The sequence below is a fragment of the Arvicanthis niloticus genome, chromosome 6 (assembly GCF_011762505.2).
Source record: "Arvicanthis niloticus isolate mArvNil1 chromosome 6, mArvNil1.pat.X, whole genome shotgun sequence".
Lineage (NCBI taxonomy): Eukaryota > Metazoa > Chordata > Mammalia > Rodentia > Muridae > Arvicanthis > Arvicanthis niloticus.
The window spans coordinates 91,225,881-91,253,466 of NC_047663.1; the positions used below are offsets into that span (position 1 = coordinate 91,225,881).

General features: G+C 45.6%; 2 protein-coding genes across 5 annotated transcripts in view; one reads left to right on the plus strand and one right to left on the minus strand.

Moving 5' to 3' along the window:
- The window catches only part of Abca3 (ATP binding cassette subfamily A member 3), a 55,169-nt gene extending 38,237 nt beyond the window's left edge, over positions 1–16,932 (minus strand). Inside the window, exons 1-8 of one of the 4 annotated variants that reach the window (XM_076937215.1) lie at positions 16,720–16,875; positions 7,644–7,845; positions 6,684–6,771; positions 5,253–5,402; positions 3,721–3,834; positions 3,349–3,613; positions 2,141–2,268; positions 410–575 (exon numbers count right to left, since the gene is read on the minus strand). In XM_076937215.1, coding sequence (XP_076793330.1) covers positions 410–575; positions 2,141–2,268; positions 3,349–3,613; positions 3,721–3,774 — 613 coding nt within the window. In that variant the 5' untranslated portion in view covers positions 3,775–3,834; positions 5,253–5,402; positions 6,684–6,771; positions 7,644–7,845; positions 16,720–16,875. Of the gene's footprint in view, positions 1–409; positions 576–2,140; positions 2,269–3,348; positions 3,614–3,720; positions 3,835–5,252; positions 5,403–5,849; positions 5,870–6,519; positions 6,664–6,683; positions 6,772–7,643; positions 7,846–16,719 lie in introns of those variants that run through there. The other 3 variants (XM_034506099.2, XM_076937216.1, XM_076937217.1) reach the window with 3 other exon arrangements.
- A 140-nt stretch (positions 16,933–17,072) lies between these two features.
- LOC117711791 (ATP-binding cassette sub-family A member 17) overlaps positions 17,073–27,586 on the plus strand; it is a 77,053-nt gene continuing 66,539 nt past the window's right edge. The window contains exons 1-3 of the mRNA XM_076937214.1: positions 17,073–17,991; positions 23,121–23,223; positions 24,127–24,388. Coding sequence (XP_076793329.1) covers positions 23,170–23,223; positions 24,127–24,388 — 316 coding nt within the window. The 5' untranslated portion in view covers positions 17,073–17,991; positions 23,121–23,169. The remainder of the gene's footprint in view (positions 17,992–23,120; positions 23,224–24,126; positions 24,389–27,586) is intronic.

Genomic DNA, 27,586 nt, shown 5'->3' on the forward strand with positions numbered 1-27,586 from the left:
AGCCAGTGCTCTTCACCTCTGAGCCATCTCTCCAGCCCCAGATTTCCTTTTTTGAGATAGGATTTCTTAGCTGTTCTGGAACTTACTATATAAGACAGGCTGATCTCTAGTGCATAGAAATCTGCCTGTCTCTGCCTCCTGTGTACTAAGAATCAAGGTGTGTACCACTGTACCTGGCTTAAGCAATACTTTTCTGCTGCTTTCAAGAAACAGGACAAGCTGGGAAACTACATCCCATCACAGTCAGCCAGCTTGTTGATATGGCAACTGATGTGACAGCTGCAGCTTCTCCTGACACAGGTCTACTGACCAGTGTAAGGCCTTGCCCAGCCCATACCCCTCTTGCCCAGCTTAGTTTATTTTCCAGATTTAAAAACACAACCTAAAGCAGTAGTCTTGTGTTTCTCACCCGGTTCACCACCATCAGGTGATGAAGGTTCCCTTGGTCCTGGGCTTGGGAAAAGCGGAAAAAGCGAAGTGGTATGCCAGCCTTCTGTCTCTTTCAGGAAAATATTTCCTGTTTGGGTCCACATGTAATTTCTTCGAGTGTAACTGAAGCGCAGGTGGTATTTCACCTGTAGAAACAGAATTGACAACCATCCATTCTGAGGGCTCTAGACTGCAGAGTCCAGGCCTGAGTGCCCTGAGGATGCTTCCTCACTAGGAGGTGTCACATGCTCTGCCCTGAAATTACCCCAGCTGCCCTAAAACATGAGAGGAAGTCATGCCTTTTTTCTAATGATTTTTTTTAATGTGCATTCGTGTTTTGCCTGCATGTGTGTCTGTGTGAGGGTGTTGGGTCCTCTGGAACTGGAGTCACAGACAGTTGTGAGCTGCCATGTGGGTGCTGGGAATTCAAGCTGGGTCCTCTGGAAGAGCAGCAGATGCTCTTCACTGCTGAGCCATCTCTCCAGCCCCAGATGGAGTCATCCTTCCCAGCGTGTACAGGGAACCCAGAGGGGGACTTTTGGGATGTTTGTAGCCATTTCTCTTTTGTTACCGACCAACATAAATACTTTTTTTTTTTTTTTTTTTGAGACAGGATCTGAGTGCATATCTCTGTCTGGTCTAGAACTTGCTAGGTAGACTAGGATGGCCTGAACTCACATAGATCCATCTGCCTCTGTCTCTCAAGTGCTGGGATTAAGGGGATGCACCACCATGCCTAGCAACATCATATTTCCAATGCCACATCTGCAGGATCAATGGAAGGCTACCATCATGTGTGAGACAACTGCTCAGTGTTACCATCTAGAAAGCAAAGGGCTTCCTGTGTTTATTTTTTAAAGACATGCTTAAGTCCCAACCACTGCTATTTTCCTCCCTGTTCTAGTTGCTTCTTTCTAAAGAGGACCAGAGACCTTCTGTAAAACACCCAAATGAAAGGGGCCGAAAGTGATTGTCCAAGGGTGTGGGGAGCCGACAGAAGGTGGCTATCATCCTTGTAGCCATCTTGAGCCATATACCCTGACAAGAGACTTGTTTTCAACAGCCTACAACAGCTGAGCACACTCTGATAACATCTTGTTTTATATACCCAGGATTTTCCCTTGGGTGCGTGTGACTTAAAGGCGTGACTTAAGAAGTGAGACTTATTAAAGGCGAGAGGCAGACAGAAGAGGGGAATGGAAACTTGGAACTTGGAGGCACTAGGGACTAGGAACTCGAGACTTGGGACTTGGACTAGGAACAAGGGACTTGGAAAGAGAGAAGAAGAGAGACTTGAGAATAAACAGGACTGAATCACACTGTCTGGTCTCCATTCTTCGTGTCTGCCCTCACTCTCTCTCTTGCTGAACCCTGACCCTCGGGCCAGAGCAGCAGTATGAGCCAGGACAATTTAGCCCCCAAAGCTTGGGGCAGTGTGGGCTCTAACAATTTTGGCTCTCAAGCTTTTGGCAGTGTGGGTTCCAACATTTGGCAGAGTGGTCCCCAACACAAGGGTGGGTAGACTTTTTAAAACTGCTCTGAACTGATAGGTCAACACCACCATGCTCCCTCAGTAGGGACTGAATATCATACTGGTTGCAAGGGACAGGTTAGTCTTTATTCTCAGGAAGGTGTAAAGCATCATATTTGCTGGTAGTGTGAGGGGATATTGAGGCTCAGAACAGTGTGTGCAGGAAGGTCAATGTCTCACCGCCAGTGGCAGGGGGTCCTTGCTGTGATTGAAGGTGTGCTCAAACACCACAGCTGCCAGCACGTTGGAGGAGTGGTTGTCATACCGAATGTAGTCCTCGAAGTCCTTCTCAGAGGGAAAGCCACGTACTGTGGACAAAGCACCAAACCACACATTGCCCAACCATCCCTGCCCCTTGAAAAGCCTGAGAATGTCAGGACACTTCAGATAAAAGACGGCATTCTGACAAGATTGGCAAAAGCTTTGGAAACCCTCAAAAAATAAGTGGCTTTTGTCTTGGCAGAGACTTAGGCTGCTGCGGACAGACCTGCTCAGTCAGAGTCTTCCTGCTACAGTGTGGATCAGAGTGGCATAGTAGGCCCGCAGCAGGGCCAAGTCACAGAAAACTGTTAGAAAGCAGGGCAGGGGCTGCAAGCTACGGCAGCAACAGTGCTCTCCTGCTCACTGCACCCGGGTTCTCTCATGCCCAACCATGGCAAGCTTCATCTTTTATTTTATTATTATTACTAAAAAAACAGGGTCTTTCTATATAGCTCTGGCTATCCTGGAACTCATTATGTAGACTAGGTTGGCCTCAAAAATCACAGAGATCTACCTACTTCTGCCTCCCAAGTGTTAGAATTAAAGGTATGTGCTACCAAGCTTTAAAAATTGGAATTGGTCAAGTGACCTCTGTCCCCAACTTCTTTTATATACAGGGCTTTGCTGTAATCATTTGTTGAGTAAAACAAGCTATGAGATGTATGTGTTAACAGGAAGAGGGAAAAAGGGATAATCGTTTTATCTTGAAAGCAAAGATGTAGAAAAGGTTAGCACACATTACCTGGTCGGTTCCCTCCACAGGCTTCCAGTGATATCAGAGCTGTCCCCTGAAACCCCATCCCAGGAAGGTTGTATGTCCTATGTACTCAAACTGTGCTATGCTCTCAGAATAAACAGCTTGCCTGGACTGAGTCTGCCTGTCTGTCCCTGTTCTCACAAGATGTGGCTGTGGAGCCTGATATGACCAATAGCGCCGCATGTTTCTTCATTAGGCCCCTCAGCATTGGGCAGATGGAAGGTCATGCCTCTGAGTCTCATTTTGTATTGAGACAAGGTAGCCCAGGGATTAACAAAGACATATAGCCAACACAATGAGTCACAGAGTGTGGGCTCAGCTTTCCCTGCATCCTGAAACCACAAGAATCTCCTAAGTCCCCTGGTCTCACCTCTCATCTTGAAAATGAGTTCCCTTTTAACTGTCTCCGTGATGGTCCTGGCAGCATCGCTGTGGGCAGGGATGTAGGCAAGCTCCCAGCTCCCCCCAGGTGGAGGGAATGAGAAAAACAGGGGCAGCTCCTGGATGGACTGATCCGGGTAAACGGTGGCGTTGGGCACATTCTCCGACTGTATCTTTAAGCGAAGCCAAATCAAGATCCCAGAAAACAGCAGGGGCAGGAAGAGCTCCAAGACTGTCACTAGAACCTTTCGTTTCTACAAGAGAAATGACCAGCCTGGTGACATCCACAAGCGCTCACCTTTTAGGACTTTCCCTGGGGATCCGCTGGACAAAGGCCTCCCATCCTTGGGCCTGCACTCACCTTCAGAGTATAGTTCTTCCAAAGTAGGAGCGTGAGCTGCCGCAGCACCGCCATCTTCCTGCGGGCACAGTGCCAACACCGACCAGCGATCAAGACTTAAAGACGGACGGACGCCTGGAACGCCATGGAAACAGAGTGCGGTTACAGGAATCGCTACAGGCCCTTTTCTCCATGTTCTCCTGCCTTCCTCTCTGCCACCTTAAACCTGAACACGCCCTTAGAGGAAAGCAAGCCACTCAGATGCTCCAAACATACCATTCTAGATGTTCAGAGAGAATGCACACACTTTGGGGCAACTTCCATGTTTCTTTTTTCAGCGTACTTTACTGTATTTTATTTATTTTCATGTGTATGCATGTGTGCACTTACAAGTGCCATGGCATGCTGCGGAGGTCAGAGGACAAACCTATCCTGTCCGGGTTTGTTCTCTCCTTCCCACCACATGGGTTTGGAGGATCTAGCTCTGGTCATCAGGCTTGGAGGCAAATGCCTTTACCCACCAAGCTCTCTCACCCACACAGCCACGTGCTCTGTACGTATTGCTTTTGTGGTACTTATTACTTGAACAACACTATTCGGATGCTTTAGTTATTATTTAGTTATTATTTAGTTATTATGCATGCCCCATTAAATAGCAAAATATTCTGACACAGAACTCCAGCCTTGACTGGCTTTATTCTTAACAATATAGAACCAGTAAAACAACAACAACAACAACAACAACAACAACTACAAAAAAAAAAAAAAAAAAAAAAAAAACCCTCAAGGCCAGAGAGGGGCTCAGCAGCTAAAAGTACTTGCAGCCAAGCTTGACAACCAGTTTGATACCTGGGACACAGGTAAAGGTAAAAGAACTAAAAATTAGCCTCTGACTTCCACCCCTCTACCATAACATGTGTGTGTGTACATGCACTAAATTAACCAACTAAAAACATGAAAACTCAACTTATCCTGTCTTGGCTAAGGTGGTTTTTTAAGACTTGAGAGGATTATGTGGAGGAAGAGAGAAGCAGAGGCCTAGGACTGAGGCTTTTAATGGCCTTGCTGACCCAGGAGCCCAGTGGCTCGGGCAGTTGTAGAAGTGAAACAATCAGTCCTCTTTTAAATCTATGAGCCAAGTTTTCCTCTCACTATTACAAATACTGGAACCCAAATCTTTACTACACATGACCAGCCCCCCCCTCTCTCTCACACCACCCTTATTGAGATAGAGTCTTGGCATGTAGCCCAGGCTGGTCTCAAACTCATTAGGTAGCTCAGGCTACTCTTACCTTCACAGTGATCCTCTGCCTTAGCCTCCTGAAATAGGCACATGCCATCACATCTGGCATGAGACAAAGCATTCTAAAAGTGTCTCTCCTATACTACAGATAAATGTAAACATTTAATACTGGCACCCAGAACTGGAAGGAAAAAAATCTGCTAAGAGTTTATCAAATACAAGCGACAGCAAAAACAAAATTTATGTTTTCATATTGAAACAAGTTTTACTGCATTTCAACTATACGAAGCAGAGACACTGAGCTGCTAACCTGCTGGTGAAGTAGGTGGTCTGAATAAACTCAGGTAAACCTGGCAACACCCAGTCAGGAGGGTCCCATTCGTCAATCTGAAGGTATGGAAGTCCGGGTGTGAAGACTGGGCAAGATGGAAGTCGAAGGAAGCACCGGGGCTCCTGAGAGCTGAAAGCAGAGAAAGTGCTTCCAGCTCAGCTTCCCCAAGTGGGGAAAAGCCTGGCTGACTCATGTTAATCAGCTCTATGTTCATGGCTAATACTAACCAAACACCAACTCTTAGTCAGACGAAGGCACACAGATGATTCATGAATCACTCACTAATGTGCAAAAGCTAACATGCTTCTAATGTAGGCAGCCAGAGACTACAGGCCATGGGGTGAAGAGCTAAGCCCTAGCCAGGCAGTGGTGGTGCACACCTCTAATCCTAGAGCCCTGGAGACAGAGGCAGGAGGTACTCTATCAGTCTGAGGCCAGCATGATTGACAGAATGAGTTTCAGAACAGCAAAGGCTATACAGAGAAACCCTATCTTACAAAAACAAAAAGCAAAATGAAAATAACAACAAAAACCCTGTTTTTATTTTTACAGTTAAAAATAATTTCTATAAAGAACCTTTTTAGGGCTGCAGAGATAGTATGGAGGTTAAGACTCCATCTTGTTCTTGGGGAAGGCCAAGTTACATTCCCAGCATCCACATCTGGCAGGTGACGTATGCCTGGAACTCCAGGTCCTGGGGCCTCCGCGGGCACCTGCACTCGTGTGTGTGTGTGTGTGTGTGTGTGTTTTAGAAAAAAAAAAAAGAGAAATCCAAAAGCACTTTAAAAAAATTAACATCTTGTCTTTAAAACAGACATTAAACAGGACTAAACATCTTGCCTTTTAAAAACATAAACTAATTTATACATGGAAGGTGTAAAGAAATTTCACACATAAATTTAAAATATGGATTGTTTTGATACAGTCTTGAAAGCTTGGCCTCAAACTTGTGGTATCAGCCTCCTGAGTGAGGCATGAGCTGCCATACCTACTTTTAAAATATGGCTTTTAAATACATGACTGAAAGTGGCGGGGGTGGGGGTGGGGGTGGGTAAGGCAGTACAAAGTGTTACTGCTTGGCAACTTTGTAAGCAATCTTAAAAACTTTTATAATTTTAATTTGTAAGGGCTGCAGGCAGGGTTTGTCTGTGTAGTATGTATGACTTGGGGGTTCTACCTACAACAGCCAATGTATGAATAAGTATATTTTTAAAACACCACCAAAGTCAGGCATGGTGACACATACCTTTAATCCTTGGGAAGCAGAGGCAGGTGGATTTCTGAGTTTGAGGCCAGCCTGGTCTATAGAGCAAGTTCCAGGACAGCCAGGACTACACAGAGAAACCCTGTCTTAAAACCACCAAAACCCAAAAGCAAAAAGTCCACCAGGCCAGGAGCAGTGATGCATGCCTTTAATTTCAGTACTTGAGAGATGGAAACAGAGGCAGGTAGATCACTGTGAATTTCAGGCCATCCAGGCTACAGAGTGAGGCCTTGTCTGGAAAAAAAAAAAAAAAAAAAACAACAACAAAGACAATAAAAACCCACAAACACCAACCACCAACACCAAAACAAGAGCAATAAACCTATCAATAAGTCTTAAAGATAATTACAGATGGTTGATAAAGAGCAATGATTTGATGACTTGGTAAGACCTGTGGCTATGTTTAAAATTTTTAATGTTATGACAGTTTTAGTTATTTATTCTATGTATGTACTGTCTGTAGGTGTAGGTCAGAAGACAACTTTGGGGGTCAGTTCTTTCCATCTATGTGGGTCCCAGAGGTCAAACTCAGGTCATCACGTTTATAACTGCAGTGCCTTTACCCACTAAGCGGCCTCATTATCCCAGATCTGTGTTTATGAAAGGTTTCCATAAACAGTTCAGCTAAAAAGGGGATCAGGAGGCTCCGGGTAAATTCAACTCAGACCAGTGGCTCATTTGACTGAGATGAACTTTCTCCCTCCACCAGAAAGGGATATAAAAGGCTTTGGGAGTCAGGGTGTAACTCAGTTGCTAGAGTATTTGTCTGGGAAGCACTCTGGGCTCAGTCGAACGTACTGTCTGAAGGTAGCATGGTGGCAAATGCCTGTAATCTTAGCACCTAGCAGGCAGGACCAAGGGGAGCTCAAGGTCAACCTCCTCCACCACACAGTTAGTTCAAGGCCAACCTGAGCTACATGAGATCCTGTCTCAAAAAGGAAATGAAAATATTCTAGTTAAAGACATAGATGGTTCCCTTTTTTGGCTATCATCCCAGAATATAAACACTCTCTTGCTTATTCCCACTCCTTTCAAGCTCAGAGCAGCAAAGGACACACAGTCCGCCACCCACTAGGCAGACTGCAGAGGCAGCAGCAGAAACTGACCTTAGTTCCAGGAAAGGTTGGCTGAAGATGTTCCTGCAAGGCTATGGGTGAAGTGGCCTGGCGGCAGCCGTTCTACACAGATGACCCTGGGGTGGAGCCAGTGGACCCTTGGACAGAAGCAGCAGCTCTAGGGAGCAAGAACGCTGAGATCTCCAGGGACATCTGGAGGGACCTGGGGCTCACAGGCATGGCACGCTGACACCTTTAGAAGATGAAGGGTGCTTCATCATAATTTGAAAAATAACCATAGAACACCTTTTACCAAGTTAGAAACTAGGAGAGCCACGTGAGTTCCAGCCACGTGAATTCCAGCCACATGAGTTCCAGCCACGTGAGTTCCAAGCTTGCTCCTTAGGGACTAGGGAGTGTAGATCAGTGGTAGAACACCTGCCTAACATTCACAAGAGCCTGGTTCAAGGCCCCTGGCAACACTCGGAAAAGGATACCACTAAAACAGAACAGCGCCGCTGACAATGGAGAGATGCAGATCTACCGGAGGCATATTTACAGTGGTGCCTGGCACTGTATGCTCATGGCCTCCTAATCTGGCTCTCACTCCTAGTATTAACATCCTTGACAGATGAAGACCAAAAGAAAGTACTGGCCAAGACCAAACTGCAAGTAAGCTGTGTCAACGCTTGAACGTCAGCCTGTCTTAGTCTCTCTCTTTTATATATCGGACATATAGATACATTATATATTTATATAATGTATATATACATTATATAAATAATAACAGATATAATATACATTATATCTCTATCTCTATATCTATCTTTCATGTTCTAGACACAGTGAACATCCTCCTAACGTATCACTCCTGGAAGGAGACCTTAGAGTCAGCCCCACCTCCTCTTTACTGCTTTAATTGGCTCCCATTTCCCCCCCAAAACCCTGCTTACTGCTTTGTCTTCATTAAGCCTTATCTGAAGTCTCTGAGAAGGCATATTTGCACTTGTGCATGTTCTGTTTGAGTAAAAGCATTTAAAGGAAGAGATCCTAGAATTACAAAATCTGAAACACTTCCTGGTTATGAAAGTCAATGAACGCAAGGGAAGGAAGTTAAAGCTCCTCAACACACTCAACACTTCAGGGGCACAGAGTCCTCAGAAGCGGCAGTGGCTGAGATCTGAGGCTGACCTCGGGGAGGGAACAAGAGCCAGCTACTCTAATGCAAGCACCAAGACTTTACTGGGTCACTTTAGCCCTCCACCCTCTGCAAGAATCCTCTGAGAATGTCCAACTGAAGAGGGCTCAGCTAGCTTCTGAGGACACAATCAGAAAAGAGAAGGCAGCCCCCCAACTTCCAAAGCCTTGCTTGTTCCCACTTAAAATATCAAACATTGCACAAGGCAATGAGGATTTCAATGTTTGCATTCAAAGTGGGCAATCAAATGAGTGGAAGACAAGGGCTGGTTTCTGAGCCTCCGTTGGCAAGTAGCAGGAGTCCTGGCAAGTCAGTCTTTCTCGGTTGCTCTTAGCTTGGGGACCGGGGTTGTACCAGCCCATGAGCACTCTGGTGCATCCGCTCAGCAGTGAGCTGGAAGAACCCCAATCAGTGCCCGGACTGAAACCAGGGCCCCATGCACACCAGGCAAGAACTCTACCACTTACCCACCATGGCAGCTTCCCTGAGCCCTGTCACCTGATTTGTGCCATATAAATGTTTGCAAGCATGGAGCTTAGTGCTGAGGGTACTGAGGGGCCTTCAAAACCCGTGAGTAAAGTTGGACAGGGAGTTGGTGCCAGGCCATGTGTTTGTGCCCAGCACTGGTGCATTTCCCCTCATAAAATCACAGGCCTTGAGAAGAAAGGAACCTTAATAAAGCCATGAGTAGGCCTGCTGAGGTTGTGCATAGACTGATGGCCACGGTGCTTCACATAGCTGTGTGACAGAAGTGGCCTAGTGGGCGGGACTGGCCACTCTCAGTGTCCTTCCTTCAGCATGAGGAACTGCTTTGCCCTACTTAAGATGCTCTTAGGAAAGCATCTGATTATCAATCTGGAGACTTCCCAGCAGCTAGCCAGGACCAAAGGTCTGTGTGCATGCACTGAATGTACTTAGTTAATAATTGCTGACAGAATCTGTGGCTTTTTAGGATACACAAAACAAAGCACTTATTCATTCAATGAACTTTTGCCAAATGCTTACTGTGATGGCTATTTGTATAACATGCTAAGGATTTACCAGTGGACACAATAATGCTCTCAATCCAAGGAGTTCACAGTCTGTAAATGCTTGTCTCTCTTATAATGGTTGGATATTAAGTTAAGACAGTTTACTCAGGGTTTCCATTGCTGTGAAGAGACACCATGTAACTCTTACAGAAGAAAGCATTTAACTGGGGCCGGCTTACAGGCTTAAGTTTAGTCTGTTCTCATCATGGAGGAAGCATGGTGACATACAGGCAGACATGGTGCTGGAGAAGGAGCCAAGAGGTCTACATCTGGATCAACAGGCAGCAGAAAACTGAGTAAGCCACTGGACCAGGCTTGAGCTTTCTAATCCTCAAAGCCCACCCCCAGTGACACACTTCCTCCAACAAGGTCACACCCTCTCCATCCAGGCCACATGTCCTAATGCTTCCAAATAGAATCCTGGAGTAGACAGAAATTAGCTGTATGTATACAGGACAGCAAGAAAGACAGACAGAGGGCTGGCTGACCATGATGCTCAAGTTGCTTTATCACTGAGGGGTCACAGGAGGATCATGGACCTATGATTTCATTTCATGAAAAATGAAGGGACGCTTGTGAGAAACACTCTGTTACCCTGAACATGGACATGAGCCTGACAGGAGCAAACAATGAGACAGAGATGAAAGCAGGACCCACCCGAGGTTGATTATTGTTATTAGTATTACTACAGAGTCTGTCTAGTATGTAACCTGGCTGTCCTAGAACTTGCTATGTACACCAGGATAGCCTCAAGATCCAGGCTAGATCCAGATGCCTCTACCTTTGAAGTGCAAGCATTAAGTCATGTGCCATTGTGCCTAGCAGATACAAGGCCCAAGAAGGAGTTACAGGGAGCATCCAGCTGCCAAGGCACATGTGGCTTATTTCTACGTCTGACTTTCTTTACGACCTGTTTTCTGAGGCTAGATAAACATTGGAAAATGTCAACTGCAATGGATTCTACAGACGAAATACATATAATCAAATAAAAGGGAGGTGAAAACGTCCATTTTTAGGGTTGGGCCTCATCTGTGAACCTTAGCAGTTGTTCCCAAGCAGAACGAACAAGACAGCACATCACAGTGGAGGAACAGTGAGCAATTTTCTTGTAATCTCTAAAAATAAGAAAAAAAAGCTGTGTTTAATACATGGATGGACTCTGGTTTTCCAGTCATGAGGTGTGACTGTGGCATCCTGAGGAAGAGCCTGCAGCATGGGCGGTGGCAGGGCCACTCTCAGGAGTTTGCTTAAGCATCCTAGGTATAAACTTTGCATGTTTCAAGATACCTTTTTTAAAAGGTATGATGGATGTGATTTTTAAAAAGAGACAGAGCAACCAACCAACCAAACAAACAAACAAACAAAAAAAACAAAAAAAACAAAACAAAACAAAAAAAACAAAAAACCAGCAGGCAGTGGTGGTGCATGTCTTTAATCCCAGCACTTGGGAGGCAGAGGCAGGCAGATTTCTGAGTTTGAGGCCAGCCTGGTCTACAGAGTGAGTTCCAGGACAGCCCAGGCTACACACAGAGAAACCCTGTCAAAAAAAAAAAAAAAAAAAAAAAAAAAAGAGAGAGAGAGAGAAAGAGAGACAGAGAGAGACAGAGACAGAGACAGAGCAGGTAAAATAGCACAGTATGTAAAGGCACTTTCTGCTTACCCGGGGGACCTGCACAAACCCCAGGCGCCTGTGGTGGATGGACAGAACTGACTCTCAGAAGCCATCCTTTGATTTCCCCACCCAGGCACATCTATACACTGAAAAAACAAATGTAGTAAAACGTTTCACAAGAGACTAAGGAAAGCTTTACAAACTCTGTAGGTATCTGAGAAGTGATGACAAGCACCTTTTGTGACACAGAGTTCACAGGCTAGCTCGGAACTTACTCGCCAATTAAAAAAAAAAGAGAGAGAGTGTGTGGGTTTCTTTCATGAAACCACAGACCTTTAAAAATGTATAAAAAAACCAAATGTATAAAAAATGTATTAAAAATAACAAATAACTGTGTAAAGATAGTGTGTGAAATAATAATAATAATAATAATAATAATAATAATAATAATAATAATAATAATATGATTCAGCAGTTAAGAACACTGACTGCTTTTGCAAAGGACCAGGTTTGGTTCCCAGCACCTGGGTAGCAGCTCACAATGTTCTATAACTCAGTTCTAGGCGGTCTGATGCTGATTTCTGGCTTCCATGGGTACCAGGTCTACACAGGTGCACATAGATATTACAGACAGACAAAATTTCATACATGTAAAATAAAAATAAATCTTTGAAAAAGGCATGAACATATTCAGGCTGAGGAGATGTTACTGGGTAAACTGCCTGTCACATAAACAGGAGGACCTCAGTTCAGATCCCTAGCACCCACGCAAAAAGCTGGGCATGAGAATGTGTGTCCGTAAGCCCAGTGCTGGAATGGGAGTCAGAGCAGGACAGGGGAGGACAGAGACAGCCAAACTAATGAGCTGCAGGTCCAGTGAAGGCCCTATCTCAAAACACAGGTGGAGATCAATAGAAGAAAATACCACAGTTGACCTCTCGCTTACTTACACACACACACACACACACACACAACCTACATATCCCAACCATACCCCACACAACATCCCTATACCACACACAGACACACACACACACAAACACACACAAACACAAATACAAATACAAATCTATGGACATACACTCCTTGAAAAAAAATCATCTCCCTCATCAAACCCACACACTCAAACCTGCTCCTTCAAGGACAAGGTAAGAAGGCATGAGAATTGCAACTTTCAAACAATCCATGCCAAAACCAGAACACTAGTGAGAATGTCTGAACACAGATGAGCTATGGCTAGGATCTCAAGTGTCCCCTAAAGGCTCATATGTTAAAGGCACAGTCCCTAGCGTGGTACTATTGGTAGAAATTTTAATAGGTGGGGGTCTCACACCGTTGGAACACCTTTGATGTCTGCAGCTTTCATCTGCTCACAATCACGTTCCCCACCACTGTGAGCTATCTTATTGTAGGCTTCAAAGCTATGGGCCAATCGATCACGGGCTGAGACCTTTAAAACTATGAGCCAAAATAAGCCTTTTAAATAAACACTGCCTCAAGTATTTATAACAGCAACAAAAAGCAGATGAGCACCACCACGTAAGACCCACAGAACCAACTAACCTGGGCCCATAGGGGCTCACAGAGACTGAACTGCCAGCCAGGAAGCCTGCATGGGACTGCCCTAGGCCCTTGCACATATGTTACAGTTATGTCGCTTGGTCTTCATGTGGGACCCCTAACAGCAGGATCAGGGGCTATCTCTGACTCTGTGGCCTACCTCTGCATCCCTTTCCCCTAGCTGGGCTGCCTTGTCTAGCCTCAGTGGGAGAAGGCACACCTAGTCTTGCTGCAACTTGATATGCCAAGACTGATTGATATCCAAGGATGGCTTCCCCTGTTCTGAAGAGAAGGGGAAGAGGAGTGGATGGGGGGAGGATTTCAGGGGGTGGCAGATAGGAGGGGGAAAGGACTGGGAAAAGAGAGGGGGGAAACTTCAGTTGGAATGTTAACTAATGTTGAAAAGTTGATAAGCATAAGACAATTAATAATTATCTTACACTGCCACGGATGTTATACGAGTGGCACATATGCAGATCTATGCCAAAAAACATGCAAGACCCGAATCTGCGCCATTCCCTTTTCCCTGCAAATACACACCAGCCCAAATCCATCCAGAGCATTTGCATGGCAGGTAGATGAGCTCAGACCCAGAAGCACGGGTCTGTGCCCACGCAGGTGTGTCCTGTTTATTACCTTCAACAACAGGTGGTTTCTGAAACAGACAGACTTAGAACCAGGTTTCACATCCTAGAACTTACGCTTCACCTCAGCCATGTGAGCCTGACCTCATGACATTCAGTATACAAGACATGTTTATACTATAATTCTTTGTTCTATTAATAATGTTGGAAGATTTTAATCATGTTAACTTTATCTCTTATCACTTTTGGTTTTTTGTTTGTTTGTTTGAGACAGGGTTTCCCTGTGTAGCCCTGGCTGGCCTGGAACTCAATCTGCAGACCAGGCTGGCATCAAATTCAAAAGATCCACCTGCCTGCCTCCTGAGTGCTGGGATTAAAGGCCTGTGTCACTACCACCCGGCCTCACCTCATGTCTCCTTAAAAGGTTCATATTCATCTATATTTCTAGATTCATTTGTCCGGTTTCATTATCAGACCGACCACACACACACACAATCTAATTCTTTTCTATACAGTAGTACACAAGACACAGTATGAAGATGATTTGTTTACACAGTGGCCCTTATGTGAATCATGGCCTGCAAACCAGAGCTTCTGTTCTAAAGCCTGAGGAAGCCAGGTCTGAAACTGGGTGACTTGTTCTGCAGGCCCAGGTAGAGAACTGCAGTTTCTGGAACATACACTCATCACTGCCTGCTTTATCCAGAGCTGAAAGCAGTGGGTCTCCTTAGAATTGGAAGCTCTTGGTAAGAATCAGCAAGGTATATTTTAGGCCAAAGATGGGTCCCAATGCAGGCTCTATGAAAAGAATTTCATAAAATGTATGATGTTGCTTGCTTTCCTGCCTAATTCCCACGCCACAGCCTCGGTCCCATTCCCTGGATAGCCAGCCTTTCTGCCTTCTTAGGCATGGGGAATGACGTAATGAAGCAACAAGAGTCCCCAGAGAGGTAACCATGGATGTTCGGTAACAAGTTAAGCAGCAAGAAGTTCATTATAGCTTCTGCAAAGGTGACCACTGACCTGTTGACTCCAGGCCTTGTGCTGTTCACGGGGAATGGCACTGATGCAGGAATGAGCCCACAGGCCTTTCTCTCCACACACAGTATGGGCCTTCAGCACTTCAGTAGACTGAGAGTATCATCCAACATATTGCTCTACTGATGAGACCTTATCATTTCCTAGCCTACTTCAGTGCCAGGCCCTCTGGAACACTGCCTCTGGCAAGCAGGAGTTCTTCATCTTAACTGCAAAGCAGAACCTTCTAGGGGTGTTTCAGATAGAAACTGATGTCTGAGGCCTACCCATGCAGAGTGTGGGCTCTGGCCGGAGCACAGGAACATTTCTCTGGGCAATTCTACCGTGCAATCTCAGTTCAGATCTCCTGCCCCTTTAGACACCTGTGGCATCTGTTATGCATGTGTCTTGTGCCACTTAGTCCATTCTTTAATAAAAACCAAACACATTATTTATTTATTTGTGCTGTGGTGTGGGGGGGGAGGCATGCTTATGCCTTGGTGTCTATATGGAGGTCAAAGACAGTTTGCAGGGGCTGGTTCTCTCCTTCTATCAAGTGAGTCACTGGGATCTAACCCAACCTGTCAGGTTTGATTGCTAGACACCTTTACTCGCTGACCTATTTTGCCACTGTTTCTGTTTTAAGCCACTTTCTCGTGAGTAAATTGAATGCCATTCGAAGATCTCTAAGAGCAGGGACCATCTAGTGACTCAGAATCATGCCGGGAGTCTTGCCCATTAGAAGACTGAGGGGCATACCGGAGAGTCCTAGAATGTAGCTCTAGACAGACAATGTAGCAAAGGAACCTCCTGCCAATTGCCAGAAGCAGGGCTGAAGGAGAAACCGTGAAGTCCATAAAGGCCAAACTAAGGCCTTCCCAGTCAGCACTAAGTCAAAATAGTTTCTATGTGACAGCCTCGTCAAGATAACAGGGAAGTTAGTGGCTTGTTAAAAAGAACTCCAGCTACCTTGTCATGCTCCAAAAGGCTGTCCTGTCAGAATGGTGAAATGCCACCTTAGAGGAAGATGTTATCTGTTTGCAAGGGCTCAATTCAAATCAATGTGGGTGACAGGGATTTCCAAGGCACTCATTTTTTTTTTTAAATCAACTTTTCCTCTCCCCACCCCATCTCTCACTTTCCATGAGTCAAGCTTTCTAAAATGGATTCAGTCTTTTCAAGCTCACTAACGGCAACACCAAAACTTTCTGAACAAAAAAGGATGCTTAGGAGACAAGGGTGGAATTCGCTTCCTCAAACCTTGCCTGGGTCTCCACTTTGTTACCACAAAGCCTCAGTCACTCATTCTGAGAGCATTTCCTGAGTGCTCCTGAGGTGCAAACACCAAGTCCCCGTTTATAACACAAAAACCGTTCAGGCCTGGAGGCAAAGGGACAGACAGACATATTCTTTAAGACAAGGCTCAAATGAGCCACACACAGGGAAAGCTCAGGCATGCAGCACCAGGAACGCCTGCCCTAGACCCAGGCTCGGGCCCTAACCCCCAGGGACTGGCCGAAGTTCGTTCAGAGCACTATAACCCAACACCGAGGCACTTGACCCGGGCACAGTTGATGCAGAACCAGAGCCTACACCGATGGTTCTCCCTTCCCAGTCCTGTCATGCACACCGAGGGCTTCACCAACTTCAACCCCTATCAAAGCACCCCTTGAACCCTACGTTAAAGTTCGTGAAAACGAAGATGAAGCTTGAAGACCTGGGAGGAATTCCATCCAGGACCAACACTGGCCGATTGAGCCTGGAGCACTCCGCTGGCCTGCTGTGTCGCAGCCCGCAAAGCGCCTGAGGGCGGCGGCTGTCTGTCCACCTGCCGGGCCTGCACAATAGACCCGGTAACGTCCCAGCCGTCTGTGCGGGTTCCTGCGCACCCGCACCCAGCGACCCCGCTGTGGTGAGGACACACCCAGCACCGAGGTCGCGGCGACAGCAACACCTGCAGCAACACGAAGGGACAGTCCGGGAACCGGCAGGTCTCGGCGGTGGGCAGGGGCTCGGAGGCCCCAGGTTGGGGCGCTGCCCGCGGGCACAGTGGAGACACGCGCAAGGACGGGAAATCTCAGAGCCCTGAGCTAGCGCGCAAGCGACAAGTCCTAGTGACACTCACCGACCCTCATCGCCAGGCTGGCGGCGGTCGGTGCAGCTCTCTCGCAAGGTTCCCTCCCTTAGATTCCCTGTTCCGCTCCAGCCTCGCAGGGGCGGCTGCGGCCAAAGCTGACAGCTGAGGCCGCCGGGCAGGGAGAAGGCGCCTGCGACAGGCGCGGGTGGAAGAACGCTCCAGGAAGCTCCGGCTCCTGGAGGGGGCGCGTCGGATCGCGCGTGCGCACTGGGCCGCCCCTGCAGGTGCCCTGGGTTTGCTCCGGGCCCGCTCGGCCTCGCCTAGGCTCTGGCTTCAGCGTCTGCGCAGTGCTTGGCACATGTTGCTCAGCTCCGACAGAGGGCGCTCCACGTCGCGCGTGCACCCCCCCTCCCTGTTCAACATTCCGGATCGTGCGTCTGCGCAGTACTCCACGCAGGTCGCACCTCCAGTGGGCGCGCGCGTGCGGGGCGGGGTGGCGCGGGGCTGCTTTGAGCTTGCGTGATGGGTTGCCCCTGCGGGTTTTCTCCGTACGTCCGCGACTGATCATGAAGCACGCCCTTGTCCGCGTCCAGCAAGCAGCAGACGTTAGTCTGGGGTTCTGAGCCTCTGGACAAATGTGTTTCAAATGTGTTTCAAAGCAGTTGAGGCTCTAACATCAAGAATTTCACTTTCGCGGCGGGATTTATTATTTCAAGTTCCCGTATCTCCTCAGGGCCACTCCTGTCACCAACTTTCTGTTCTCGCCTCAGCAGGAGGAACCCAAGCCCTAGTGAGGTTAGGTCGAAGAACCTTTCAGGGGCGACAGCCGGCAGCTAGTAAAGTGAAAGTCACGGTCCACCCCAGCAGCACCACTAGAAAAATACAATCGGGGTGAGAGTGGGAGGGGGTTCTCAGGGATCTGACAGAAGACAGGGCGTCGGGGTCTCTTCGGCCAGGAGACTGGGGCGTTGCAGTCTCTTCAAGGCAGTAGACAGGCATGGAGGCACTCTTAGGTGAGAGGTGGGAGGGGTTGTGGTTCCCTCAGACAGTAGGGTGCGTGCATCTGCGTGCCCTCGGCTCAGGCAGGAGGGAATGGCAGTGGAATCACCGGTTCCTGAAGCCTGTGCGGCCGCGCGGCCGGTCGGGGTGAAGCGGATCACCGGGTTGAGCGTGGGCGTGACTGTGTCGCGGGGCCAACAGTCGTCGCGGGCGATCCGGCGGGTCCCTGAGCGTCTGTGGCCACGGATTAAGTGCCGGCGGTGAGTGAGGTGCAGCCCTCCCCGGCTTCCGGGCTGCGGGCCAGACCGGCTGAGCCTTAAGGTAACCCTGGGATGTGACTTCGAATGGATGCCAGTTACACTGTGGTCATAACCTCTCGCTCTCTAGGGTCCAGTATGGCTAACCGGAAGATGGGCTCCCTGAGGAAAGATCCCTTGCCTGGCCTATGGTCAGTTCCCTGGGGTCCTAGAACACCTCGTCCAGAAACAGCTCTAGTCAAGTTTGCTGAATAAAGGAGTCACAAAGACCTGGCCTCAGGTCTTGAGTCCTTCACTAGTGTATTCAAGTCATTTTACTTTCCGGAATCTTAATTTCTTATTCCTAACATTGAAACGGTAGTAATAGCAAACTCAAAGCTTGCTGTTCCCTCCCAACCACCACTTTTTTTCCCCCCAAAGTGAAATAAGAAAAATGCATGTTTAAGTGAACATCACCATGCCTGTAACAAGCATGCAAGGGCGTGTTGGAGGAGGACAGGTAAAGCAAGGTGAGGGCTTGGATTATTAGTGTGCTATAAACATCTCCAAAAGACTTTGTCTCCAACGACTTTCTCTCCATCTTTCTTCCAAACCAAAGTGTCTTTCCCATTCGTTAAACTTAACCACTTTTCTTTCAAAACAGTACTTGGCCATTTTTCAACTTAAATTGACCCGACCTTGCAATTTTTCAGTCCTTTCCAAACCTAATCCGAGTTCTGCAGAACTAAACCTAGGAACAGAGCTGGGCGACTTAGAATTCCCTTAGGTAAAGATGAAGTTGAGAGTATTCGTGATGACTGTTCCTCAGAATCTCACAAAGTAGGTGTCTGGTGTTAAAGTCACATGTTATTGTGTACTGAAGGTGTATTGAAGGTGAAACTTGAGATGGAAGTATTAAAACACCCATCTAACTGACTTCAGAGTCCTCGGCAGAGTGTTGTTAGAACTGAAGATAATGTCATTTGAAACTAAACACAGTCACATGGAAACGTGTTTACATCCATTGACTACGTCAGTCAATTATTTAGGCTTGTTCTATTGAAGATCCAAGTAGCACAGAAACTGTAGCAACATTGCCATAGTGGTGCTTGTGCGAATCACTAAATATCTTGCTTCAAATGTAATTTGCATAGCTTTTAATCAACTAGAAATTTTAGAGGTGATTCATATAGATGACTTAGTGTATTCCCAAATTTAACAAGTATTATATAAATATATTCTTGTTCAAATTTTAAACAAAAGGCCTGCCATTTTAAACAAGAGGCCCACCCACTTTCTGTGCCATTTGTTCAGTACTCTCCTTAGACTTTCTACCTGTTTGTGTAAATATATAGTTTTCTGTAGATGTAAATTTGACATAAGACATTTGCATGTCTCTCTTGTGCTTAGGAAATTCTCCACTGAGTGTGTTTTGCTGTAAAATTGTTTCTTTTCTTTTTTTTTTTTTCCGGTGGGAGGTGAGGATTATGTGAGGTCTCACCACATAGCTCAGGCTGGCTTCAAACTCATGATCTTGAGTATTTGTGTGTGTGTGTGTGTGTGTGTGTGTGTGTGTGTGTGTGCTTTATTTCCTACATTTAAAACCATGTAGTCTGAAAATAGAAATGTATTCATTTCTTTTTCATCTGATATATGTATGTATTTTAAAACAGAGTCTTAATTTATAATTTAGGCTGGACTACAAATCACTATGCAGTCCAGACTGACCTCAGACTTTAAGTCCTCTTGCAGAGGCCTGTGGGATGCTGAGATCACCTGTATGGGTCACTAAGGCCGGCCTCATTCCTCGATCCCTTTTATCTTTTGAGACAAGGTCTCACTATATAGCTCTGGTTGGCCTTGAACTCTTTATGTTGACCAGTCTGGCTTCAAACTCACAAAGAGCCACCTGCCTCTGCCTCCCAAGTGCCGGGAGTGTGTGTACCATTCCTGCCCCTGTTCCCTTTTTGGTCCCATGTAGCCCAGGCAGGTCTCAAACTCACTATACTGGAAGATAACCTTAAATCTCTGATTCTCCCACCTGTGCATCTTGAGTACTGAGAAGAGTGTTGAATTTTGTCAGTTACCTTTTCTACATCCTTTGAGATAGTCACGTGGGACTTTGGTTGTTGTTATTATTCTGTTAGCATGAGACATTGTGTTGGTTGATTTTTCTTATATCACCTTCCAAATCCTAGGATGAGTCTCCCGTGGTTGTGGTATGTGATCATCTTAACATATTCTATTGCTTGAATGTTGTAATTTGTCTCCCATGGTATGGTGATCTTGAGGTGATAGTACCTTTAAGAGATGGGGCCTTGTGATAAATCTTCTGATCATTGGGAGACTCTTGGGAAAGAGAACACATTCTGTAGTTAAATCCATCTGAAACCTTGTGTTTTTCTACCCAGTCTCTTCATTCCCTGAAACAACACAACAGCTCCCAGACTTCTTATATATGAATAAATGCCTAAGCCAATAACTTGGGCCTGTTCCCTGAGTAGCTCATAACTTAACTACCCGTTTATTCTATTCTAAGTCTCACCAAGTGACTGGTTACTGGTCCTCAGCTTCATGCAAACGTCTTTCTCTATGTCTGGTCCAGTCTTCCCTTCTTCCCCTTGTCTCTCTGTCTCTGTCTCTGTCTCTGTCTGTCTCTCTCTCTGTCTCTCTCTCTGTCTCTCTCTCTCTCTCTCTCTCTCTCTCTCTCTCTCTCTCTCTCTCTGTCTCTCTCTCTCTCTCTCTGCCAGATCTCCCACCCTCTAATCCTGCCTCTGTTCATTGGCTAATCAACATTTTACAGACAGGTGAATGCTTTCACATAGTGCATGAGAGATTCTCTCTGCACAGTTCTTGTGGGACCTCAGTTCACAGCCACACTTTGTTATCCTGCCTTAGGATTCAAGTTCTGTGTGTTTTCTTACCATTGTGGCACAACCTGCATGAGCTGACGAAACCACAGGGACCACTGCCAGAGCTTGGCACAGCCAGAGCTTGGTGCTATGTGGGCTTTCAGCCTCCAAAGCTGTAAACCTCTTTTTTTCCCCCCATAAATACTTATTCTCATACATTTCATTATAGAAAAACAAAACAATATGGTGATTTGAAGGGTGTTTGTTTGTTTGTTTGTTTTTGAGACAGGGTTTCTCTGTGTAATCCTGGCTGTCCTGGAACTTACTGTGTAGACCAAGCTGACCTTGAACCCAGAGATCTGCCTGCCTCTGCCTCTGAGTGCTGGGATTAAAGGCCTGCACCACCACCACCCAGCTGTTTTTGGTTTGTTTGTTTTTAATGTAGGTATAGCTGGTTATGGTAGCACCTCCTACTATATCTTATTTTTTTAATATTTGTGTTATTTATTTATGTGTCTGGCTGGTACTTTCTCATTCTCTTCCTCTGTGATGTGTGTGTACATGTGTATGTACATGCGTGTGTGTTATGTGTGTGTGTGTGTAAATATGTACATGTATGTTTGAGTATCTGCAAAGGCCAGAAGAACATGCCAGATCTTCTAGAGCTGTAAGTGCAGGCAATTGTCAGCCGCTGCATGTGAATGCTGGGAACTGAACTTGGGTCCTCTGGAAAGTAGGATGGACTCTTAAGTGCTAAGCCAACCCTCCAGTCACGAATCTTATTCTTTAAGGCAGGTCTATCACTGAAATTGGCCCCAGTTCTCACATATTTCATTATATCTGCCTGCCCCTGCTCAGCTAGTACAGAGATGACAGGCATGTGCTGTCATGCCTTTCACATGGGCGTTGAGGACTGAACTCAGGCCCTGCAAGCATTTCATGCAGCACATTTTTACCCACTGAGCCATTTCTTGAGCCATCTCCCCAGTCCTGAAATAAAGAACATTTCTTCACTTAAATATGCTAAGAAGAAAAAAAATAAACATGAAAAGCAGATACTGGGTGTTTTAAAAGATTGAGATTTTATTTAGAATGGTCAATTAAAAACCTCATTGAGAAAGTAACTTCTGAATAAAATATCCAAAAAAAGTAATTGTTGAGCTGTCCATGTATAGACACAGAGGAACTGTGTACTTGGCAAAAGAAACCCAGATGTTGGTGCAGTGGTGTGTATTTGTTGTGTTTGGGAACAGGCCTGTGATATAGTGGCAGGAACAGTCAAGTTGATTGGTGAAGGATGATAACACAGACAGAAACTCTATACTGTAGAACTTTGTAGGGCATCAGAAGGCAAGGCTTTTTCTTGGAGAGAGTTGAGAGCCGTTGGAAGTTGTGGTGGAGTGGAGGAGATCTGACGTGAACTTTGTTATTCTTACCATTGCATAGAAAATGAGTTGGAAGATGGCAAGATCAGATGCGTTTGTACTGCCAGGGCTGTTGCAAAAAGTCAGGCAGGGCAAGGGATGATAAGAATCTAGGGGGTGAGCCAGGCAGTGGTGGTGCACCCCTTTAATCCCAGCACTTGGGAGGCAGAGGCAGGCGGATTTCTGAGTTCAAGGCCAGCCTGGTCTACAAAGTGAGTTCCAGGACAGCCAGGGCTACACAGAGAAACCCTGTCTCGAAAAACCAAAAAAGAATCTAGGGGGTGAAAGGTGTCAAATTCTGGAAATATTTCAAAGCCTGACAATAGCCTTTAGCCTTTGACAAAAGCCATAGTAGCCTTTAACTCGAAGACTGGAGCAGATATGAGCTGAGGAGAAGCAGACAGTAGGACAATAGGAGAACCATGAACAGACCAGGTCAGTTTTGAGATAAAACACAGTGGGGTGCGAGCAGATATCCTGTAGTTGAATAGCTGGGAAATGAGCTTGGTCCAAAGTCCAGGCCAGTGAAACGAAAGTAGTCATTGTCCCGACTTACCTGGGTCCTGTCATGGCAAAGTGAGGTCCCCTGTGGAGTAACTGTTGTTGGCATGAAAAAGAGTCCAGAGACAGAGAGCCCTGTATCACCTTAGTGTGTACAGGCTGAGGAGAGGGGGGAGAGACCTGCCCCAAAAGACTGAAAAGGAACAATAGGAAAGAAGAATTCAACAGCGTTCCAAAAGCCCATGAGAAGAAGGTTAATAAAGAGTGTATAAAGTATGCCTTTTTAAATTTGTTTATTCGAGACAAGGTCTCACTGTGTGGCTCTTGTCCTGGAATTCATTATATAGACCAGGCTGGCCTCTGCCTCCCAAATGTTGGGGTTAAAGGCGTGTGCCACTGAGTCTGGCTAAAAAGAATACTTCTTACCGTTTTCTCAGTTTGTTTCCTGACTAGAGTTGAGCCTCTTCTTCAGCTGGGAAAAGAAAAATGTCAGTATTCAAGAAGTTAAAGCTTCTTCTCTGGAAGAATTTCATCTTAAAGGTAAGGAAATGCTTACCTGTGGGGAAGGTGTAGGTCCTTGGGAATAGCTGCATATTTAAGTTAAATAAATTCAGTCTTAGTATCTCTTCCTGTTGCTGTGATAAAACACTCTGACAAAAATAACTTGGGGAGAAAGGGTTTATTCTGCACACAGTTTAGAGGGAGAGTTATTGTGTTGGGAAGGTCATTGTGGGAGGAGCTTGAATTGGCTGATCCTGTCACACCCACAGTCAGGAAGCAAAGGACAGGGAATGCATACTGTTCAGCCCCCCTTTCCCATTTATTCAGTCTGAGATCCTGGCTAGGGAACAGCTCTGCTCACAGTAAGCAAGTCTTCTCGCCTCAGTTAAGAGAAGGTAATCCCCACAGGCACACCCAGAAGCCCCGTCTCTGCAGTGATTTTAGGTTCTGTCAGGTTGACATCACCGTGACTAATAATGAGTTGAAGAACAATAATGAACTTCACTTGTGAAAACTGCTCCCAAAGAAATAAATTCAGTTAACGCTCATTGTTAAATGCAACCCCCTTTACCGCTTTCTAGCCACTGATGGTATAGAAGAGTAAATGGGGATGCTTGCTCTCGTTCTGTCTTTCCCTTTTCTGGGTTTTGTGTAGGGAAGCAAGAGGAAAGAAAGGGTGTTTGTTTTTTGAGGTGGGGTTTCATAGATCAAAGGATGGGCTCGAACTTCCCAAGTAGCCAAGGATGACCTTGAATTTCTGATCTTTCTGCCTTCAAACCTCTTGGTTTATTCAACACTGGGGATCAGGCTTCGTGCATGCTAAGAGAATACTAGGGAGGCCTCTCGGGCCCCAGAGTTTTAAGCAGAGGAACACTTGCCAGGTAGACATTTATACTTGGGTTTTGTCTGCGGCTAACACACAGCTGTTGCTTCTGTTTTTAGAAGCGGAAGACTCTGATAACTCTCCTGGAAATGTTGATGCCATTGCTGTTTTCTGCAATTGTATTGTATCTTCGTTTGAATAGTATGCCAAGGAAGAAGTCGTCTACCAACTACCCGGCAATTGATGTCAGTTTGCTGCCAGTATATTTCCATAACTATCCTCTGAAAAGTAAATTTCAGTTGGCTTACATCCCTTCCAAAAGCGAGACCTTGAAAGCTGTTACTGAAGTGGTGGAGCAAACCTTTGCTGTTAGCTTTGAAGGTCAGATATAAGCTGGGATAGGGAGGGCATTTCAATCTTTTTTTTTTTTTTTTTTGGTCTCCCTAACATGTCTTATTCCATCTACTTAATCATGCGTGTGAGTACAGATATATGTATGTGTACATGTGATGGCATGTGAGTGAGTGGAAGGAAGTTGCCACTCACATTTTGCCAGTACTGTTTTTCTCCTACCTGGGGTCCCGGGAATTAACTCAGGTTGTTAGGTTTTCTGTGGCCATTGTGTCAACCTGGGAGGGCATTTTTATAGTGTGGTTTGAAGTTTTTGTCCTGAGAGTTCTTACAAAAGTGCTTCAAAGTCTGGGGACTGGTGGTTGAAGGGAAGCTGCCTTGGCTGTGTTTTCGGTTATTTTACAGAGGCTTATATACTTGCATACAAGGTTTAAATGCTAATTAAAATGTTAAATGCTACTTATATTAACTTGCTTTCACAACACTATTATTTTCTATTAGTCAGTACCTCTGATTGGCTAATTCTTACATGTATTAGTTAGGGTTTCTCTTGCTGTGATGAGATACTATTACCAAAAATCAAGTTGGGGAGGAAAGGGTTTATTGGGCTTACACCTCCAGATCTTAGTGTCCACCATTGGGGGAAAGTTGGGACAGGAACTCACTCAAGCAAGGCTGGAACTTGGAGGAGGAGCTGATACAGAGGTCATGGTGGGGTACTGTTGACTGGCTTGCTCCCATGGCTTGCTTGGCCTGCTTTCTTATAGAATCTAGTAATTGCCAACGCAGGAATGGCACCACCCACCATGGGCTGGGCCCTCTTCCATTGATAACTAATTGAAAAAATGCCTTATAGCTAGATTTTATGGAGGCATTTTCTCAGCTGAAGCTCCTTCCTCTCTGATGACTCTAGCTTGTGTCAAGTTGACACACAAAACCAGCCAATACATTACACATCTCTTACTAATCAAAAATTGAAAGTACTCACAGAGTCTAACAGATTTCTCTGCTTTTCTCCAAACAGAGGCAGGAAGGTACTCAGAAGGCCGCTAGGATTTTGCCATCTCCTGCTTACACTTTTCTATGGCTTCCACACACAGAGACAGTCTTCACTAGGTCTTTTTCTCTCTAGCTCCCTCGGTACTACTTTTCTCTGTGCTTTCTTCAGTACTCTCTTCCTGTGGGTCACTTTTCATCAGCCTTTGCTGTGCCAGTCTCTCTGGGTTTTAGGAAGGCAGCTAAATAAACAGCTTTCTGTTTCTCACCGCTGCCTTGGTCTTTACAATGGTCCCTTTGACATCCCGTCAGTATTTTTATACGTGTCTTAATTGCATCCTTATCAGTTCTCTGTGCATTGTACACATTTCGCCACTTCACTTTTATCTTCATAAGGACGGAAGACCATGTCTGGTTTTGTCGTCACTATGTCCCTATAGTCCCTGGACTATAATAGGTGACCTAGTAAATAGTTATTGAATATGGCAGTTTGACCAAGTGAATAAAAGTTTTCCAAATGTGGCGTTCACACAAGAGGTTTTCCAGAATCACTGATTGTTATTATGCTATTATAAAGATATTCTAATAAGATAGAGAATATAAATTTAAAAAGAAAAGGTTGCTTTACTCCTAGCTCTGTTGCCACTCAACGTGGACAATTTTTTCTTTTATTAAAAATAGATTTTTTAAAAAAATTTCACATAATGTCTCCTAATTATGGTTTCCCCTCCTCTACTCTCCTAGGTCCTCTCCACCTCCCCTCCCATCTGGGTCCACCCCCTTTCTGTCTCTCCTTAGAAAACATCTGTTTAGGACTGAGTGTTTTAAGGTCTCTCACTTTCTGTATAATGTCTGGCTGTGGGTCTCTGTATGCATTTCATTCTGCTTCAAGAAGAAGCTTTACTGATGATGGCTAAGCAATGCATCGATCTACGAGAATGGCAGATACCATTAGGAGTCATTTTACTGCTGATTCTTTTAGTAGAATGGTAGTATTTGGTTTTACCCCAGGTGCCTAGGCTATCTAGTCTCAGGTTCTTGGTCCTTCAAGCAGTGTTGGGTATGGGTTCCATCTCATGGAGTGGATCATAAGTCAAACCAGATACTGATTGGCCACTTCCACAGCCTTAGGCCACTATTGAGTATACTAGCATATCTTGCAGTCAGGACGCCATTGAAGGTCAGAGGTTTTGTGGCTTAGCTCTTGTTCACATTTCCCCTTTAGTATTATGCAGAGTGCCCTCCTATACCAAAGACTCTACCGTGTAGGAGTGGAGGCTCTATACAGGTACCAGTTTGACCTCTCTATGTTCAGTGGGGACAGGTATTGTGTTCAGCAATAAAACCTTGTGGTCAGTTTGTGGAGAGCAACCTATAGCTCTAGCAACAGCCTGGGTTATTTTGGGGCTCCCATGGGACCTCTTTGGCCAACAACTAAATTAGATGTAACCCATTTAGTGGAGGTATACTGTCCTGTCTGTTTCTGTTACTGTGTTTTTACACTGTCTTCTAGGCATCTGGATTTGGAATGATTGTAATTCTAGTTGCTAATTGTTGCCTGATCTTATCTTTGGTCAGTGAATGCTTTGTTCCTTGGTCTCTGCTGTTGCCCTTTCTGGATTTCAGGAGGATGTGGTGGGTGGGTGTTTTCTGGTAGGGAATTCTTCTGGAATCCTGGTAGGTGTGCCCACTGTGGGTTCTGGGTAAAATGTGTTTCTAGTTATTGGAAGCCGACACTTAGAAGTGGGGTCAGGGGACACTGAGAGGGTCCACAGGAAGGAGGAAAGTAGGGAGTTCTACCAGGGTCTGGTTAGTCCCCTGGGAGTAAAGGCAGAGAATGAGAAGAGGCCACAATAGGTAGCCTGTTACAGAGCTGGGAATGAGACTGGGGGATTGGATTTGGAGGAGAGGACGGTGAAGATCTGAAGTTAGCCTACCTGCTTCCTTAAACAGGACAGACAGTTCTTACGCTGTTTGAGAAGCACTGTTCTGAAAGTGTTGTTTTATACTTTCCAGTAACTAAAATATTATTCTAACTTAATTTATTCATTAATAGGAGATTATAAAATAAAAACAAACTGGTTAAGACGAATGATAAGGGACAAGCCATTTGTAATAACAGGGAGAGCGTCCAGGAACAAGGGGCTCTGCAGGCAGGAAGAGAATAGTGGGGCCAGAGTGAGGAAGCACTTAGATATCTGAATATCTGAAAGTCAGAAAGCCGAGTTAAAG